The sequence below is a fragment of the Mastigoproctus giganteus genome, chromosome 1 (genome assembly GCF_048544385.1).
Source record: "Mastigoproctus giganteus isolate SK-2022 chromosome 1, ASM4854438v1, whole genome shotgun sequence".
In the NCBI taxonomy this organism is placed as follows: Eukaryota; Metazoa; Arthropoda; class Arachnida; order Uropygi; family Thelyphonidae; genus Mastigoproctus; species Mastigoproctus giganteus.
In genome coordinates, this window is record NC_143575.1 from 68,968,186 (window position 1) to 68,989,379 (window position 21,194).

The 21,194-nt window shown below is 38.6% G+C and overlaps 1 protein-coding gene across 6 annotated transcripts in view; it reads right to left on the reverse strand.

Annotated features, from left to right (window-relative positions):
- bru3 (CUGBP Elav-like family member bruno 3) overlaps positions 1–21,194 on the reverse strand; it is a 714,377-nt gene that overhangs the window by 152,975 nt on the left and 540,208 nt on the right. For all 6 annotated transcript variants that reach the window (XM_090373320.1, XM_090373312.1, XM_090373338.1 and 3 more), the window contains exon 9: positions 18,014–18,085. In XM_090373320.1, the coding sequence (XP_090229446.1) occupies positions 18,014–18,085 (72 nt within the window). The remainder of the gene's footprint in view (positions 1–18,013; positions 18,086–21,194) is intronic.

The following is a 21,194-nucleotide window of genomic DNA, read 5'->3' on the forward strand; positions in this document are numbered from 1 at the left end:
TTCCTTTTCTCAGTTTTGGCTTTAATTTTTTGGAAAGATAGTTGATATGCGCTTGAGGCAGACAGTTCACAGAACACAGTTCCTAAGGCCTTGGCAATCTCTCCAGGAGAGGAAATCTCCTTCCCATTCCAGTTAATAATATGAGAAAGTGATACATGATATTTCCCGCTTAGCTTAGCTTCTTTATTTTTTCCCAGATTATTCGATATCGGTATCTTTGTTGATTGTGAGGATGCAAATTTTACCCATGAATCTTTTTTGGCCTTTCGCCAGATGAAATGAGCTTTGGCTCTCAGTCTCTTAAAGTTAATAAGGGTGGCAGTGTTGGGATATTTGTGGAAGGTGTTCCATGCTGTGTTTTTTTCACTTTGTTACAATCACCATTCAAACAGTGATTGATATGCCGATTGTTTCTTATTTGAGACTGTGGGATGGCAGCTGTTACAGCTGTTAGTATCTGCGTTGTGATATGATCAGTGGCAGTGTCAATAACAGAAGACTCAATCATATCCTCATCAAAAGATACTTGATTGGTAAATTTTGTCCAGTTCACTTTGGAAAATTTCCATTTCGTTTTTGTTTGTTTGTACTGGGCGATTTGAATGTTAATCAGCGGAAAATGATCACTGTTTAGAGGATTGTCACGTACTACCCACTTTATAGTTGGGAAGAGGATCAGAGAGTAGATTGAGAGAGCTATAGCAGTGCTTGGCCAAGTAGGAAAATGGATGTAAGTGGATAAGCCAGTGTTCATTAACATCAAATTCTCTCTGTTAAGTAGCATTTCAATAAGCTCACCATGTCTACCTGAGACCAGAGAACCCCACAATGGATGAAGTCCATTAAAATCTCCTAATAGACAGATAGGAGACGGTAATTGAGAAATAAGGTTTTCCAGATCCTGAAATGTAGTAGTAGTGGCATGTGATGCAAGAAAGCAAGTGTATGAGCTTATGCAGCATCAGCCAAAAAAAAAAAAAAAAAAATCACACCATTCCCTCCAAATGCCTGTCCAGTTCCTCCTTAAATTTATTCAACCTATCGACTTCCACAACGACAGATGGAAGTTTGTTCCAGCAATTAACCACCCGCTGGCTAAAGGCAAATTTCCGTACATCTATTCTACATCTGTCTTTTCTTAATTTGAATTTATGCCCCCTTAGGTTCGTAATCTGAACAAGTGGAAGGATGCCATCAGAATTCAGCATGCTCAACCCATTCAAGGCCTTATATACCTCAATCAGATAACCGCGCAGGTGCCTTGTCTCCAGCCACTGAAATTTGCAGAACTTAAGCCTCTCTTGGTAAGAGGATCCCTTCATTCCCCTCACCAATCTTGTTGCCCCTCAAGTAAATCTACATCCTTCCTAAAATGAGGTCTCCAGACCTGTACGCAGTACTCTAGGCGTGGTCTGACCATTGCCTTATACAGAGGGATAATCACCTCCTTTTCCCTGATAGCAAAATTCCTATATATCATTGACAAAACCCCATGACCTGCCCTTGCAGCCTGTTTGCATTGTTCAGAAAACTTCATATGTGACTGCACAATTACTCCCAGATCTTTTTCATTTTCTACCACCTTAAGTGTAGTACCACATGCATGGACAGTTTGGTGGAAGATATATCAAGACTACTGTCAATGTGATACTGATAATTATACGTGTGGCAACAACTTCTAATGATGTTTTCAAAGATGCACCTGGCAAGTGCAGCTACTCTTCGATCGGGGACTGTTAGGTTTAGATCAATCTTTACTGAAGATGGTGTTTGGAGATTTTTAGTGTTAAATTTGTTTCTTGTAGGCACATGGCATCAAGATTGAAATAGTGAATTAATTCACAGATATCGTCAATATTGATGTGAAAATCTCTGCAATTCCATTATTTAGTTTTGTGAGTGGAAGATGAGTCTGTCTGTTTTTTGTGGGTGGCTTGTTTGAGTTTTGATTTTTCTTTTCTTGGAAAATTAGGGTGTCCTGAGTCATTGCTTTCTTCCATATTGTCATCTGCATGTATTTCAAGCAGATCTTCTTGGTTGGTTGTATCATCTGTGTCCAAGCTTGATATATGATATTGCTTCATCTCAAGAGGATCTGATTTCTGCAAATTATCTACTGCTTGACAATGGGGAATTCTCTGGGATGGAACTGTCAGTGGTTTATTGTATTGGTCTACTACATTTGGTAGAGATGGATGCTGGAGTCCAGTTTGAAACTGATGTGTCTGGAGGGATGGTCACTTCTGTCTGACATACTACTGATTGGTGACTGTAAGTAGCAGAAGCATAAGTGCATTTTGGCATACTTAATTTTACTTGTTTTCTTGCATCTTGGTAGGAAAGCTTATTTTCAATTTTATATTTTTGTATTTTTTTCCCCCAACTTCCAGAGGTTGCAATCTTTGGAATATGCTGGATGGTTGCCCTTGAAATTCAGACAATGTTGATGCCTTACATTCTGTTTGTGCATGAGTTTCACACCTACAGTTTGCACATGTTGCGTCTCCACAGCATGTTGTCTGGGAATGGCCAAATTTCTGGCATTTAAAACATCTTAGAAGGTTTGGGATATAGGGCCGAATGCGACAGTTTAATGTGACCGAATGCGGTGCGTTGACTGAAGATGGTAGGTTTGGAGAACTGAAAGTTAGAATTATACACTGGGTAGGAACTAAACTGCCATCTTTACGGTTCTTGATCCTTTTTGCCCGAGTGACTTTTTTGATCTTTAAGTTGCTGAATTATTTCATCTTCAGGAACGTTCATAAATCTCATTCAGTGATCACTCTCTTTGAAGAATTGAAGGTGGTATGTGGCATGATCTGAAGTGGGATTCCACTCAAGGATGTCAGACGTAGTAGTAGCTCAGAGTGTCTAGAATTGGTAGTCTCTTTTAACAAATCTCCAGATTGAAGACGTTTCACCATTTTTGGTGAACCTGCAGCATGTTCAAAGCATCTTTGAATGATGATGGGGGGGGGGGAGTTTTCCAATAGGTTGTGTTGACAGTGAATGTATAATCAGTAATTCCTGTCTGCCAGTGTCTTTCTTCATTCTCTTCGAGATAGAGAAGTCATGGTCAGTATCGTGATTGTCACTTTGTTGAGAGCTCTTTGACTCTAAACGTGGCAATTCATCTGTTTTCATCTCTGATATTTTTAGCCCTGAGGGTTGTCTTATCCACTAGACCCACCACGTGGAGGCAGGAGCAGTGCCACCAGTGACCAAGTGGTTGTTGAAGGAAGTAGAGGGTTGTAAGTAGTAAGTTGAAGTAAGTAGCGTAATGAATATATAGAATAAAAAAAAGGAAAGGTGAATTTCCTTTCTAGGTTCTTACTTTTAACCTTTAAAGTACAGAACCACTTCTGTACTTTAAAGGTCTTTAAACTATATCACTTTGGGAGAGCACTATATATTTGCAGGAAGAAAATTGCTTGTCACTCAGGGCCTCCTCTTCACAAACCCATACTGTTTCTGAAGTATAATTGTAGCCTTGTCCAGACAATCCTGCATTGCTTCTTTAACCAGTGACTCCATTACTTTCCCGGAACAGAAGTTAAACTAACAGGTCTGTAATTACTCATATCACCCTTTGATACAAGTAATTACGGTAATTACTGGAGATGTGCAAATGGTTCTCCGATTTACAAGGGGGGGGGAGTAATTACTCCTCCCTTGTGAATTGGAGATACATTCACACATCTCCAGTCCCCAGTCCCCAGGGCCACCCCTGAATCCAAGGATGCTCTCATAATTATGGCTAGGGGCTTGCTTACTTGCTCACTGCCTCCCTTAATATAAATGGATAGATCTCATCCATCCCATCTCTTCCACTTTCCTCTCAGCTATTACAAAATCATTTAGCTTCCTGTTAGAGGTTGATAAACTTCCAGCATCCCACTCCCTAAAGAATTCCTCATGTGTGAATGTAGTTGCAACATTCAATTACATAGAGATTTAAAAATTTTGCAAATAAATGGTCAGTGCTGTCGGGCAGTTGCTGATGAAATAAGGGTGACTACCATGGAGCATTGTATAGACATTGTTTGTATCCAGGAGCCATTTTATTCCTCACAAGTGGGAGGGGCAGCCCATAAGATTATGGGTTTTTCTTCTTCTATTAGAATAGTAGCAGCTGTGGATGTTCCTCCAAAATCTGTTATTGTGATTTTTAATCAAGACCTTGTTGTAACGTCGATCACGGGTTTATGCTCGGCGTGAGCATAAACCCGTGATCGACATTCTTAACATTTTTGGCACAGTGGATATACTGATATGAGAGGGAACCAATTTTAAGATCTCATAACAGGCCTCCATAGCCGAGTGGTCAGGAGCGGGAGTGCAATAACACACACTCTTTGAGTAGACCGGGGTTCAAGCCCCTTACTGCTGAATATGGTCTATCTGCCAACCCGCAATGGACCAGCGTGGCAGATTATGGTCCATTTCCCTCAGCGTGAATTGTTGCGGAGGCTTCCATCCTGCAGTGGGTTGATAATGGCTGCACTTTACCTTTTTATTATCTCATAATCTAGTTGTTCAAAACCTTCCAAATAAGCCGTTCACCTTTTCAACTGTAAATGGCGAGTCTAATATTGACGTTACTGTGACATCTCTTCATATGTGCGATTCTATTTTGAAATGGGAAGTCAATTCTGGCTAAGTAAATAGTGATCACCATGCAATTTCATTTGATCTATGTTTCAAAGGAGGGGGAAAAGGGCTTCGCTATGAGTGATCTGTCTAGATTTTGTATGGACTGTGTTAACTGGAACAATTTCGAAATTTATTTGACTACAGTTTTCAAGTGATAATAGTGAGATACCTGGAGAGAGTTTAAATGCTATGACAGCTTATGAATATGTAAACTATGTACAGTATCATGTTTTCCAGGCTTGTGTGCACTCCACCAGGAGAAAAAAGGACTAAAAAATTTTCTGTCTGATGGTGGACTCCCTGCTTTGTCTGCTCTAAGATCTCAGGTATGGCAGGCTAGGAAAGTACACCAAAGAAATAGACAACTCTTTAGTGTTGATGTGGAATAATTTAAAAATGCCTATAAAGAGAGAAGAAAGGCTTTTCATAAGGCTATTGCTGAGAGCAAGAGAACTTGTTGGCAAAATTTGGTTAATGAGGTTGGTAACACTGATCCCTGGGGTCTCGTGTAAAAAATTTCTCATAATAAATTGCTTTGTGGAGAAATATACAACGCTGTATTGAACAATAATGATAAGACATCGGATTGGTTTTCTACTATGGAAACGATTGTTAAAAGACTATTTCCTCAGGATCTTCCTCATGATGATTCACCTGAACAAGAGCAGATGCACCAGATTAGGTCTGAGTTTACAGGAGCAGGTGACTCTGATATTGAACTGTTCAGTTTGGTAGAGTTGGGTGCAGCTGTAGCTAAATTAAATGTTAAGAAATGTTCGGGTTTGGACTTAAATGAAAATCAAGTAATCATTAAGTTTTATGATTTTCCTCAAATTATGTTAAATTTATTTAATAAATTTTTCCCTAAGGGTACTTTTCCAAGACCGTGGAAGCTGGCACTACTAAAGATATTGCATAAACCTGGTAAGCCTAGGACTGATCCAAGAGCATACAGACCAATTTCTCTCTAGGCGAACATGGGTAAGGTTTATGAAAGATTACTTGCTCCCAGAATTTCTGCGATGTTAGAGGATAAGCATCTGTGTTCTGCTGATCAGCATGGATTTAAGAATGGGCACTCTACAAAGGACGCCATAACATCTCTTTTAAACTACATCAAGGATTCTTCTGATAAATATGTTCTTATGGTCTTTATAGACTTTGAAGGAGCATTTGATTTGGTATGGTGGGAAAGTGCCCTTCAATCTACTGTGCTTGCACAGTGTATGGTGGGAAAGTACCCTTCGATCTCTTGTGTTTGCACAGTGTATGGTGGGAAAGTGCCCTTCGATCTCCTGTGCTAGCACAGTTATAGTGTTAACTATGTAATAGTTACATATTTAACATTATAAGGTCATTTTCAGGAACAGATTTATTACTGTGTGTGCACGTCATCTGTCATATAGTGCCGGTGTCTCGAGAGGTTGTCCTCAAGGTTCGGTTTTGGGACCTCTCTTTTGGAACGCAGTTTTAGATCAGTGGCATGTTAAGGAGGGTACAGAGTTTGTTAAGATAGCCTATGCTGATGACCTTGTGATTGGAGTTTCTGGGCACTCCAGACTTATATTGGAAGAAAAAATACAGTCAGTTTTAGATGATTTAATGCAGTGGGCCGAATTGAACAAATTGAAGATCTCTGCAAGTAAGACCTGTTTTATGGTTTTTAAGAAACAATTTGATTACAGCAGACCTCCAAGAGCTATTTTAGGTAGAGTTCAGATTCTTATGTGGCTAAAACTAAGTATTTGGGATTAATCATAGATGACAAACTTTCCTTTTTGCCACACGTTTCATACCTGAATGTAAAAGTAAGACACTTTACAGCCTCCATTGCTAGGATTTCTCGTAAGGAGCGGAGATTGAATAAGAGAGTGTTGTCATTGTATTATAAGACAATTTTTATCCAGATAGTGGCATATGCTGATGTTGCTTGGTTTTCTGTGGTAACTAAAACTAGGATTCGATCGAAACTTTTATCGCTTCAGCACTCGTATGTTACTAACTTTACTGAAAGTACCTAGAACAGCGTCTACAATTACCCTACAGGTAATTGCTGGTATCATGCCATTGGATTTATTTATTGTCTACAGAGGTTTTTTGTACAAATTGAGAGAAAAAGGGTATGTTGTTAACTTTTTTGGATATCACAATCGATTTGGAGAATAATATTAAAGAATAAAAACAATGATTATGGAAGAAATTAATGGATTTATGGCAGACCAGATGGGAAAGTGGTGATGTTGGAGCTGTGACGAGGAAATACATTCCCCAGGTGAACTATGCATTGTGAAAAACCATGGCATTTTGGTTTGCGTCTTCTATGTATACTTCTTTTTTGTTAACAGGACATGGCTCACTTAGGGCCAAATTATATGAGAGAGGATTGGAGACAGATCCTTTCTATACATGTGGTGAACAGGAGACTTGGATGCATGTAATTTTTTTATGTCGGGAGTATGAAGACCAAAGGCAGACTCTGATGACACCATATTCCTTATCTTTGATACAATACATTTACTTATTGTAAATCGTGACTGTTTTAATTATTTTCAGGAGTTTTGCTCCGGTTAGTTGTCTTTTGTGCAGCGATAATGAATACTTCCTTCTGGATTCTAGGGTGCTGGACCTGTTTCACTGCTTGGGGTCTGGTGCTCTAATGGTTCTATTATGGTGTATAGTTGGACATTTGCTGGAAAGTACCTTTATTGGATTTGGAGGTTCCAGTGCATGTGGAAATATTTAGTCAAACTGTGATTTTTGAAGTTTATAGTTGTGCCATCCAGACTACTGATTACTAGTGGTCCCCCCCCCCCCGCTGGCTACCTGGTATGGACAACCGGGGAGTGGGATTGCTGGCACTCACTGGTATTGCATTACCTCCAGTGGGTGGGGGATTTCATGCACGAATTGCGCTACAGTTAAATCAGACTCAGGTAATTCTACATACTTTTCCAGGCCTGCTTTGTAAAGACTACATATTCACAAGTTCTCAGGTAGAGTTGGGCTTATGCCTGGGAGCTACCCTGATTAAAGAACACACATACATACACGAGTGTTTAATGATATGTACAGAGCATCTAATTATATGTAAATATATATTGTATAAAAATCATGTATATACTTTGATGTACATAATCTTGAGACTATATATTGTGTGTATTTAATAAATGAATGAATGAAAAAAAAAATGTATATATATTCAAGATCTGCCTTGGAAGCATCAGCCAGAATAGTCCTAGAAGACCTACAGATTTGTACCCACGAAAATAAGTCCTTCCAAGACCAAGTTCATGGTTCTTGGGGGTAAACTTGACATCCGGCATCCACCTACGTGTAAAATTGGCAATGCTCAAATCCCTATGGTCAAGGAAACTAAATTGCTGGGAGTTATTATTGACCAGAAATTGAATTTTGGGGTGCATTTGTCAAGCCTTGGTGCAAAATTTAAATGCTTTACCAATGCTGTAGTTAGAGTTTCTCGAAATGAGTTGGGCCTCTCCAGATGATCCTTGAGGCTCTACTAAACAGCTGTGTTTGTCCCTGTAGTGGCCTATGCTGCAGGCACATGGTTCCATAGGGTCAAAATTCTAAAGCTCCAAGCTAAATTGATGACACTTCAGAGAATAATGTTACTATGTGTTCTGAAAGCCTGCCGCACAGTCTCAACGGACGCACTTCAGGTCCTGATGGTTTTTCTGCCTCTCGACTTACACATGATCTACAGAGGATTGACCTACAGACTAAAACATAAAATTCCCTCATAACTCTTTGGAATCACAATTCATTTAGACTCTGAGGTCAAACATGAATGTAAAAGAATTTGGAATGAACTAATAACCATTTGGCAATCTAGATGGGACACTTCATCAGTTGGCTGTGTTACGAGAAAATTCTTCCCCGAAGTCTACACATTGATGAACAAGAAGATGAATGTCTAGTTCAGTATGGATGTGTTTACTTCATACTTGTTGACTGGTCATGGTTCGATGAACATGAAATTATATAAATTTAGGTTGTCAACAGCAGATCTATATCAGTGTGGAGAGATTGAAGACTGGCAACATGTACTGTATTCATGCCCAAACTATACGGATTCTAGGGCAAGGCTTAGGGAAGCAGCGCCTACTCTTTCCAGTGGTCAAGAGTCAGTGTTGGTGCAGGATGCTGATAATTACCGAGCACTGCACTCTTTTGCAAAAGAAGCTTTTATGAGAATTGTACAGATTAAGATGACAGCAGTTATTCACAGCTCTGGCCCAAACCCAACTTGACATTCAATTTGATGTTTATGACAAACTGTTTGGCTGTGTCCTCACCAGTTTATAGAACAATAGATTTTGCTGTATTATTATGTTCTTGTTTATACTCCGGCACGACCACCAGGTCAGTGGAGTTTACAATAAATCAATCAATACAAATGTTAATCGTATTTAGTAGTCACGGGCTTGAACCCTGGCCCACTTAAAGAGCGTGTACTACTGCACTCCTGCTCCTGACCATTCGGCTTTTTTTCCCTCTGGAGTAGGCCACCAGGGGAATCTGGCCCACTTTTTGGCAATATCAGGTGGGTCAGAGTCTCGAATTGAGACATCACGAGTACTACTGGGACTGGCCCACCTTCCTGTGGTGTGGATGAGTACCCAGAATCATCTGTCCAGGTGACTGATGCTTCTGGATAGCCAAGAGGCCAGAACAGAACACACATAAAACTCCATTACACACATACCTGGCCCATTTGCAGTGATACTGTTCTTCACAGAGATATGAGGTGGAGTTGAACTGACGTTCAAGGAGCCGCCCTTTACAAAAACAAATGTCCACACATGTATATATATTGGGGCAAGATTTTATTTAAGTGATTTTTATTTGTGTGGGAGACATTTCAAGCATTAAGGCCTGACTGTCTGGCCCAGATTTTCACACCAAAATTCAATATAGGGGACTATGTTGTGGTGATGTATAATGATAACTATTATACTGGGAAAATCATTGACTTGGATCAAGATGATGTGCAAGTTAGCACAGTGATTAGGAATGGTAAGTACTGGAAATGGCCAGATAAGGAAGACATAATATTGTGGACTAGAGGCAGTACAAAAAAAAAAAAAAAAAAAAAACTGCTGAACCCAAACCTGTGAGCAAGAGGCCTATTTTTTTGTTGATACGAAGCCATGAATGAAATTTTTGGCTTCTCAATTTCTATGAAAATTCATACCTATTATTCATTTTTGATATTTAAAAATAAATAATAGGTATGAATTTGGCATAATACACGAATTGTATTATGCCAAATTCGTACACGCAGAATACACGAATTGACCTCAGTACATTGTGCCTTAAAGTTTCTGGGTTTTGTTTTATTTTTTATTTCTCTAAAATTAAAAAAAAAAAAAAAAAAAAAATTTATTACAGGACTAAAATTTTATTTGTAATGTCTCAGAATTATCCTTGTTGGAGTATCTTTGGGTAACAGGCCTGTGGAAGCAGGGCCGACTCAAGGGTTTTATTTCTCTAAAATAAAAAAAAAAATAAATAAAATAAAAATTATTACAGGACTAAAATTTTATTTGTAATATCCCAGAATTATCCTTATTGGAGTATCTTTGGGTAACAGGCTTGTGGAAGCAGGGCCGACTCAAGGGTATAGGCACCCTTAGGCCACATTGATGGATGGCATTCCCCCTCCTGACAATACGAAGATTTTCATTTTTTAGAATGATTAATTTTACTAATTTGCACCAAGGTTTAGAGGGTTTGCACCCCCCCCAAACCTTGCCGCCCCTAGGCCAGTGTTATTTCAAGGAAAAATCACGATGTCCCAAAGTCACTCCACTCCACGGGGTGACATTAGAATAACAAAAACTTTTGCTTTTTCTCCTTATAGCATTCACCAAAACTGAAAATATCTTAAATGAAATTGTAACAGAAGAGTGTGACATTGATGCTGCGTACAGATCAAAGCTAAATCGGTCACCTGTTGGATGTGAGAACAAAAAAACATGAACCATCAAACCATTCCACTGATATACTGGTTTATAGGATTGCGCGAGATGTTTTTGGGCAAGGATACCACATTGAGAGATAGAACCTCACTCTCTAGAGATGATATTTGTAATGCTCTCAATCTGTGTTTAATGGGGGGGGGGGTGATCATGTTCAATGACTCTCTGTTGTGCCAAATACAGAGCACGGCTATGGATGCCCCTGTTAGTCCTATTGTGACCAATATCACCATGAAGGATCTTGAGTCAGATTTTCTTGAACTTACCTATTCCTATCGCTCTCTGGTGTCGTTAGGTTGACGATATTTTTGCAATAGTACCTCAGGGATCAGAATATGGGCTGCTGCAATATCTCAAATACCTGTCGCTCATCATTCAGTTTACGATTGAACTAGAGGTTAATAATACCCTTCCTTTTTTAGATGTGTTAGCCGAAAGCAGGAATTCACGTTTAGTAACTTCCGTTTTCAGGAAGCCAATGTGTGCAGGCCAATTTACCAATTATGGCTCTGCGCACACCCCTGGTCATTTACGTAGCACTGCTCGTACTTTATTCTCCTGCGCTTGGATGCACTCTAGTTCGACTAATGACAGGCAATTGGAGATTTCTAAAATTAGGGGGCTGAGCTTTCAAATTGCGGCTATCCACCTCATGTTCTAGATGGATGTGAGTTTCAGGCTCACAAATTTTTTACGAAATCTAACCCACCTCGTGTCAATCGATTTATCTCTCCACATATTATCCAGGTATATCGGAACGTCTTGTTAGGATTTTGCATCTCCATCATATACGATGTGTGCAACTTCTGGAAGGAAATTACAATCTATTATTTCTAAGGTGAAAACACCTGTTCCTCCTTTCCTACGGAGTGGTTCCATATACCGTATTACATGTCCGGATTGTGGGGGGTGTTATGTAGGTGACTCTGGCAGAAGATTGAAAGATCGAGTTTCTGAGCATGAGGTGGCTCTACGAAATGCCAATTTTGAACACTCGGCAGTCGCCGAACATTATTGGGTTGAGCAGCACAATCTTGATCCCCAACGGGACATTGAAATCGTCGACTATTCACGTGATTACCGCCAGCGCTTGTGGCTTGAAGCACAACACATAGCCACCAATAATAGTACTGTGAATCGGACGAGGGGAGTACGCTTACACCCTATTATAGAATGTACTGTATTGCAGTGCGATGAGCACTGACGATCATTACGTGTACGTAATTCTGCTTTACCGATGCCAAACTTGTGATACATGATCATGCCCAGCTGACTTGTGCTATTGTAACCACCAATATATACTGAAGTAAACCATTCACAGACTAGCTGATGAAGAGGCACTTCGCTTCGAAAGCTACTATGTATTTTAACGCTTTTATTATATTATATTTTAACTCTTTTATCTTATTTTTTAATGTATTTATCTTATTTTGTTTCTGTTTTATCTTATGTATATAACATTTTTATTTTAATAAATTTATTTTAACCAGTTAGTCGGTCGTCGCAAGAAACTTTGATGATATAATGCAACCCGACGTACAAGGCCTGTTTTCTAATAAAATTGTGTTCATTCATAAACTCCACTGAAGATGAAGTTGGCCACCAAAGAACGAAAATTAGACTTTGTGAAAACAGTGATGAGGACCAATGCTTATACAAGAAGCATAGTGAAGGAGCACCGATAAATGGGTAATTTTGAAAGCACAGGCACTTAAATTTCATAAGTTACTTTGTGGAGATAATGACACATTTAAAGCTTCCAAAGGGTGGCTTCAGAGATGGAAAGCTCCTCGCGGGATATCTCAGGTTAGTCTTGTAGGCAAATCTGCATTTGGTGACATTACAGCATCAGAAGTATTATCTGAATTTCTGTGTAATTCAATTTAAGATACTGTGAGCAAACAAGCCTGGAAATCACAAGCTGAAGCCACTGTACATCGGTAAAAGTTGAAGTCACCAGTGTTTTAAGCACATGAACATGAAATCTCTATCTGTGGTTTATAAAAATAGCTCCAACACTTGGATGAGAAGTGATATTTTTTCTTCGTGGTTTGAAAGTGAGTTGGTACCATCGGTTAGATGCCATTTGATTTCCAAAAAAAAAACTGAAGAAAAGGCTCTGTTACTATTTGATAACTGCCTGGCTCACCCTTTGGTCGATGTCCTGAAACTGAAAGATGACATGATCAGAGTCACGTTTCTGCCAAGGAACACAACTGCACTAATTCAGTTCATGGATCAGGGCATTATTTGAAGCCTAGTAATGTGATGAGCTACTTTCTGGTGTTATGAAAGCAGAAATTCAAGTTTTACAATTTCTGAAAACATTAACACTGAGAGATATTGCATACAATATTAGATTAGTGTGGTAGAAAGCTCAACAGCAACTGAAACTTGCTGGAAAAAATGTATTGGAAAAGATGAGATCACTAATAATAACAATGAATCAGCAGCATTTTCAGAACAAGAAGCAGAGGCTGCTTGTAATGAATTTGATGGCAGTCTTGGAGCAAATTAACTGGCTGCTTGGATTGAGGTGGATGCAAAAGCTCCAGCTGCACTTTACCTGAACAAGGAAGAAATTGCAGCCTCTGTGAAGAGAAGACAATTTACAAACAGAAGGCCAGTGAAAATAAGGAGTCCCTCAGAAGAAAGTATGGATGACTTGTGCAAGGAAAAAGCACCAGAAATTAACAAGTGCTTGAAAACATTAATGAGGTGATGGTGTGGTTAGAACGTCAGAGCGATAGTAAACATCTTCATTTATTGCATCTGACCAGACAAGAATTATGTACTGAAAAAACACTGTCATCAGTTCTGGCAAACTAAATTACATGACTATTTCAGAATGGATGTGTAAAGTGTAAGTCCATAACAGCATTGTGTATTAGTAGAATGTAAAGAGAATGATATAACTTTTAATACTTTGTATTTTAGTCTGTCTGTATATTCATAAAACATTAGTGAATAAATTATTTATTTACTAATGTAGTAAATAAATACTTTATATACCAACAACAATACACAGTACAGTCCGGGACTGGGCTTATCAAATGTTGGCCCGCCAGGTTGTTTGAAATGGCCTGCCAATTAGTAGCTGAAGAGTATGGAAATTACAGAAAAATCAGTATAAGTTTAATAAATATGAATTTATTTTCATAAAAGTTATTTTGAATCTGTCGCCAAGCTGAGAACAACTAAGTTGTTTTATTACTGATATTACATGGTGCTACCCAAAAGTTCCTGAAATGTATTTATAAAATAAATTAGACTCACCATGGATCTTATTCCCCACAGTCACCTTTGAAGTAGTCCCCTTGAGAGCATAAACACAGATCCCAGCACTTCTCCCATGATTTGAATGCGTCCTCAAAGTCCTTCATCATAGTGTTCAGCACCACCTGCGATTCGATTTGGATATCCTCTATGCTATCAAATCTTCAGCTTGATTTTCATTCTTGAGAAGAAGAAGAAGAAGTCATGGGGGCTAAGTCTGGCAATTGGATTGGATTGGATTTTTCTGGCGCATTAGCAGCAGTGGCTATGATGCATTCTAGAAAATAAGGGGGGATGAGGGACGACTGTCGTGTTGCTGGAAGCCAAAAACTGTGCCACAGCGAGAGATGTGGGGACCAGTGTTTTGTCATGATGAAGGACTTAGTTCTGCTTTGGACGTTTCCTCCTGACAGCTTCCCTTAACCACCTCAGGACGGATGAATTCCTTATGGATAATCCCGTCAATGTCCAAAAAACAGATCAGCATGGACTTCACATTGCTCCTCACTTGTTGGGCTTCCTTTGGTCAGGGCGAAGATGGACTATTCCACTGGGATGATTGTTGATTGGTTTCTGGGTTATACCCATATATCCAACTATTGTCACTAGTGACAACTGTAGATAGGAAGTTTTGATCACTCCTGACCTGTTCTTGAAGGTGTGCTAACTTCCATGTGATGCTGCTTTTGGTCTTCACTCAGTAACTGTGACACGAACTTGGCTGCAATCCTTCTCACGTCCAACTCGTCTGATAAAATCCGCTGACATGTGCAGTACATGTGATAGTCCCACAATGTCACAAATGTTATGGATGGTCAGCCTGCGGTCTTCACGGATCGCCACCCGAACTTTTGCGGCATTTTCCAGGGTGGTGCTTGATGATGGATGCCCAGAGCAATCATTGTCATCAACCGACATTCAACTGTTTTTAAAATGGTTAAACTAGTAGTAGATTTGCATCTGGCCTAAAGCATTGTCACCAAAAGCTTGTTTCAACTTATTATGAGTTTCTGCTGCTGTATCATTAAGAAGGGAAAAAAAACTTGATGCAAGCATGTTGTCCACTCACATCAGCCATTGCAACAATCGCAAACTATGCGAAACACACTGCCAAAGAACTACGCATAAATATTCAATGACTTTATCCAGCCTGACGCCACGTGCGACACTGATTCACAAAGGATGCATGCAGTGTTCCCTAGCACCATAAGTCCATACTAGATGTAGTTCCTGCACAACATTCAAATTTTGGGAAAATTTGGGTAGCACCTTGTACCACTGGAGCATAGCAATTCTCTGTCATCGTGAAAGTCGCTTCCTGAGAGCTAATATCTACATGTTTGCCAATATAGCCATTTTATAATTAAATGTAAATGTTTGAAATCTAACCAATTTTCAGAACTTGAATGGCTCTTTAAAAAAATTGAAAATTTGTTCTAGAGTTCCTGAATTTGTGTCATTTACATAGCAGGCTTTTTAAAACTAATTGTTCATATAAATGAAACAAAATTAATTACACCCATTTTTTTTATCTTTATCAGATGGTGATATTGTGTTCTAGCAAGCCATGAGTTCGCATGAACTGTATTATAATTGTTTTATTTTTTTTATTGTTTTTATTCAATTTTAGCTGAAAATGTCTTTCTTCAAATGAAGGAAAGTTCACAGTGAAAAGGGTCAGTTTAAAACAGAACGGACAAACAACTTTTGTTTCATACTACTTAATAATTTACCCGTGTGTTTAATCTGTAACGAAATTCTGTCAGTTGTTAAAGTATGTAATCTGAAAACACATATGAGACCAAGCATAATGATTTTCATGTAAAATTTCCCCAACTCGAAATCCAGAGAAAGTAAGCTAGATAACCTGAAAGCATTATACAGGAAGGCCAACATAATTTTGAGGATCTTCTGCATCACAGGAAAAATGTATGGAAGCTTCTTTGAGAGTATTGTGGATTCTCGCTAAGAAAATGCTACCCTTCACTCTTAATGAGGTGGCGAAACAATGCATATAAACAGACAGTAAAAATATTAGAGGGGAAGAAACAGTGAAAAAGTTTCAAATGATACGGCTACACTACACTGTCACGAACTTGCAAACAATGAAGCTGATCAATTATTTTCTGAACTGTCTGTAAGCAAATACTTTTCTTTAGCCACTGCACAGATACAGCCCAGCTTGCAGTTTTTTGCAATTCTTTAATGGTACTGTATTTGTTGAAGATTTGTTGGGACTGATAATTCTACATAGATGGGCAACAGGTGAAGTAATCTGTAATGAAGTTTTAAAATTGTTTACTTCCAAAGAACTTCGAACTGAAGATGTGCTTTCCATTACAACAGATGGGCTCCAGTGACGACAGGTGAAAGCAGAGGTTTGTTGGCAGGCTTAAAGAAACAATATACAATTTTATTTCCTATCACTGTACATACTGCAACACTGTTCGAAACTGAGTGGGAACTTTCTCCTGACTGAAATGACCAAATCAGTTAATTTTCTCGATCAAAATCTGCACTGTCACATAGGCAGCTAAAATAGTTTTTAAAAGATGCTGATGCTGCGTTTCCTGACCTGGCTGCTTACCACAACATGAAGTGGTTAAGCAAGGGAAGAATGCTGAAAAATATGGGATTTATGAAGTGAAATTTTGAGTTTTTTGCAGTAGATTCAAGACAGTTACAAAACAATATTTTGCTGACATTTTGAGGGATGCTCAATTTTTCCAATCTAGCATTTTTGATTGAGAGGGAAGCAAAAAAGAAACTTTAGCTTTTTATTGAAAATGTAACGAATTTATTTTCTTCCCACTCTTCAAAATTTTCAAGATAAAGTGACAATGAAACTGATATATTATTAGAAATATTAAAGAAACTGAAAAGTGAGTTTGATCAGAGATTCATAAATCTGGAAGGCAAAGAGAGTGTGCTGCAATTTGCTGCCAACCCTCTATCAGTAGATATCACATATGAATGGATGCAGGAAATAAAAGAATGTTTTAAATAGATGAGGCCCAGTTTAAATTGGAAATGTGTAAATTAACAAAAAAATCAAGGGTTACCGAATTACTTAAGTCTACTTACTACACAAAATTTTGGATAGAACTACACACCAACAACAAATATCCTGAAATCATAACAGTGGTTATAAAAATTCTAAAAATGTTTGGATCAACCTGGATTTGTGAAGATGCTTTTAGTTCATTAACATTCATCAAGTCAAGATACAGGGGCTCACTTACTGATGAAATCATGGAACAGTTCCTGTGCATTGCACACACCACCTATGAGCCAAACTACAAGGATATGCCAAGGAACCAGAAGTGTCACTTTCCCCACTGACTGACAACTGGCCCAGCAGAGATTCAACAGTCAAAGTTAGTGGCCGTTTACTTAGTTTAACTGAGAAGCCTACATCGAGGAAATATGTAAAACAAGAAGAAACTGCCGTTTGGAAATTATTAATGGAACCTAATGCACAAATCTGGCACCTTGTAGGGTCAACTATCCTTAAAGAGAAATATTCGCTAATTCAGAGAGGATTCAAAAAAGAGAGGGTTTAAAGGCCTCTTCAACTGGGAATGCAGTTAGCCAATCTCAGGTGGGAAGAGTAGGGTTCCCCCATGAATTATTCCAGGCTTTTCATCCTACGTAACATGTAAATCATCAAATGAACTCAACTAATACATAGAATGAAATAAATCGTTAGATGCTAATGCACTATATAAAACAACAAAAATAACACACATGCAGATATTAAAGCATTTAAAGTGAAAAAGCGGGAGAGATTTTACATCGTAAATTACTGTTTCATATGTGAATTAAAAAATACCTACACCTATCTTTAAAAGGAAAAATGAAATTTCTTAAAAATTATGAAAACTATTCATTGTGTAAATTCACATAAGTTGCAAAATAATTTGTAGAAGTACAAGATCTTTAGCCCTTCAGTTGGTAACAAAAGGGAAAACTTCACTATGAAATAGTTTTTAAAGAAACTAAATATAAAACAATTAATAACCAGCAGCCACATAGTGAGTTCAGGGAAATAATAATGACACATGAATATTTTAACTTACGAATGCCTGGATAAGGCTGCAAACTAGGATATGCCGCAGGCTGGAGTGCATCACCATTGGGTATTGCTTGGGCTGAAAGTAATATTTTATATTTTAATATATGATATTACATGTGTATGAGAGAGAGAGAGAGAGAGAGAGAGAGAGAGAGAGAGAGAGAGAGAGAGAGAGAGAGAGAGAGAGAGAGAGAGATATTGAGGATTAATGGTAAAAGAATTACAACAACCATATTGAAGCTGTATATCAGCTACTGATAGGGAAGAGGTATAAAGCTTACAAAAGTAATAAGTTAATTCATTTTCAATAACTATTCAATCAAGTTAGCAATATTTTCCATAAGGTGATATAAAGGCTCAGGCAGATTCAACAAAGATATAACAGTTGCAGTCCCATCAGTCTGACAGGGTGTGCAGTCTGTAAGATATGTTTCACAGTTAGCTATCTAGAGGGTGTGCAAAAAACCATAATGAGAGTTATGGTTGGTTTTTTCCCTATGCTCTCTACTTCGCCAATCAGATTTTTAGGAAGAAAGAAAGTAATGGGAAACAAATTTTTTTTTTTTTTCATAACTCTGACATGATACTGTGCAAAAAGATCATTTTAAAAAAAGACAAAAAAAAAAACCAAACCACGTGCTGAGCACATTTGGTTTTACGTGAAACATCCTTGGGGGGACACCTACAGTGGATTTATATAACTAAAGTAAGGGATGTATACTTCCGATTACACCATATCTAAATGTCTCTGGAAAACAGCATCGATTGAGGTACCTGATACTAGCGAACTTCTTCATTATTTTCTTAGTTTTTGTCACTTTCATTCTTGCTCGATACTCTCGAGAACGCTCTGCACTTGACTTCGGCTCTTTTTTTCATCTTGCATTTTTGTTACATTCCATTGTTAGATGCTGCTATTGTGGCACCTAACAATGGATTGTAACGAAACTGCGAGATGGAAAGAGAAATAGTTGACAAATATTTGTATTGTTAGCATTAGTAGAAGCATATGATGTGAGAAAGCAAGCTTATACAGCATCAGCCAAAAAAAACCCCTTCTCGCTTCATCCAACCATTCACTCCAAAAGTCTGTCTAGTTCAGCCTTCAATTTTTTAAGCTGTCAACTTCCACAATGAGAGATGGTTGTTGTTGTTGTTGGGTTTTTAGAAGCATTAGCAACTAAGGCCATATCGCTCCAGGGATATGCAGAGGTCATTCCCTGACCTTTCCGCATTCTCCGTATTTGGTGGTTAGAGACTCGAACCCCGGTCTAATCAAGAAGCGTGTGCTACACACTGCTGCTCCTGCCCACCTGGCTAAGGAGCGCCATGAGAGATGGAAGTCTGTTCCAGCAATCAACCACCTTATGGCTAAAGGCAAATGTCCACACATCTATTCTACAATGACAACTGTCTTTCCTCAATTTGAATTTATATCCCGTCACATGATTAATCTGGACAAGAGGAAGAATCCCATCAGCACTGAGCTTGCTTGCTGAAAACTATTCAATTCCTTATAGACCTCAATCAAATCACTTCGCAGGTGCCTAGCCTCCAGACACTGCAATTTGCAGAACTTAATCCTTTCTTCATAACAGAAACCCTTTGCTCCACTTACTAATCTCGTGTCCTTCTCTGTACTCGTTTCAGCAGCACTATATCCCTCCTAAAATGAGGCCTCCAGACCTGTATGCAGTACTCAAGATGTAGCCCAACCATTGCCTTATACAAGGGGATAATTACCTCCTTATCCCTGCTAGCAAAATTCCTATATATCACTGACAAGACAACATGAGCTACTTTTGCAGCCTGTCTGCATTGCTCAAAAAACTTCATATCTGACTACACAATTACCACAAGATCTTTTTCATTCTTCACTACTCTTAGTGTAGTATGAGTGTAAAATACCAACTGAGTGCACAGTTGGTATGTTACTCTGGGGTTACTGCTACCCATATGCAGTACTTTGCATTTTTCAATGTTAAACTTTAGTTGCCACCTCTCAGCCCATCTGCTCAACTTTTCCAGATTCTGTTGCAGTAGCATACTGTGCTTGCTGTCAATAACAACTCTACCAACCTCCGTAGCATCTGCAAACTTCGACATTAAGCCCGATATACCTTCATCAATATCATTGATAAATACAGAAAACAACAATGGGCCCAACACGGATCCCTGGAGAACTCCATTAATAAAATTTGTCCATGAAGAGCAGTGCATTGAATACCACTCTCTGTCTTCTCCCACTCAACCTTCCATTGTAGCAACTTGTCCTTAATGCCATACTGCTCCAACTTGTACAGAAGTCTTTCATGTGCAACAGTATCCAAAGATTTCCTAAAATCCAAGATTATGATATCACAATTATTTTCTGCATCTAGTTCCTTTCTGACCACATTATATTATCTGATCAAATTGGTGCTTCATGCTGTGTCTGAACTATAACTGCAGTCTTATCTAGATGATCCTGCAGTGCTTGTTTAACCAGTGACTCCATTATTTTCCACAGAACACAAGTTAATCTAACAGGTCTCTAATTACTCGTGTCACTTTTCGTTCCCCCTTTGTGAATTGGGGGATACATTTTCACATCTCCAATCTGTGCAGCCTTTCCCTGAGTCCAAAGATGCTCTCATAATCACGTTACAGAGGACAAATACAGTAGAGTCCCGATTATCTGAGATCCGATTTTCTGAGGTTCTGTGTTATCCAAGATAGCTCTTGGATAACACAGAACAATAAATTGTTTATACAAATTGTCAAATTTACAATAAATTGTCAATACAAATATTTATCATATTTAGTAGTCACGAGCTTGAACCCTGGTCCACTCAAGAAATGCATGCTATGCACTCTCGCTCCTGATCATTTGGCTACGTCAGGCCTACGACTAGTTTATCGCTTCCGTGTGGCTTCTTTATTTTTATTTTATGTACGATGGGTGCAAAATGGAAACATGTCGTGGTTTCATTAGAGACTAAGTTTGATGCCATCAAACGGGTAGACAAGGGCGAAACAATTAAAAAGCTGTCTAGAGAACTAGGTGTAGGTGAAGTGACTGTAGGTGAGTGGGTGAGAAATTGACAGAACATTGAAAAATGGTGTTCACAAAGATCATCTAAGAAAAGTGATGAGCACATGAGAAGAAAAGCAATGAAAAAGGGAGAGTTTGAACAAACATCTGA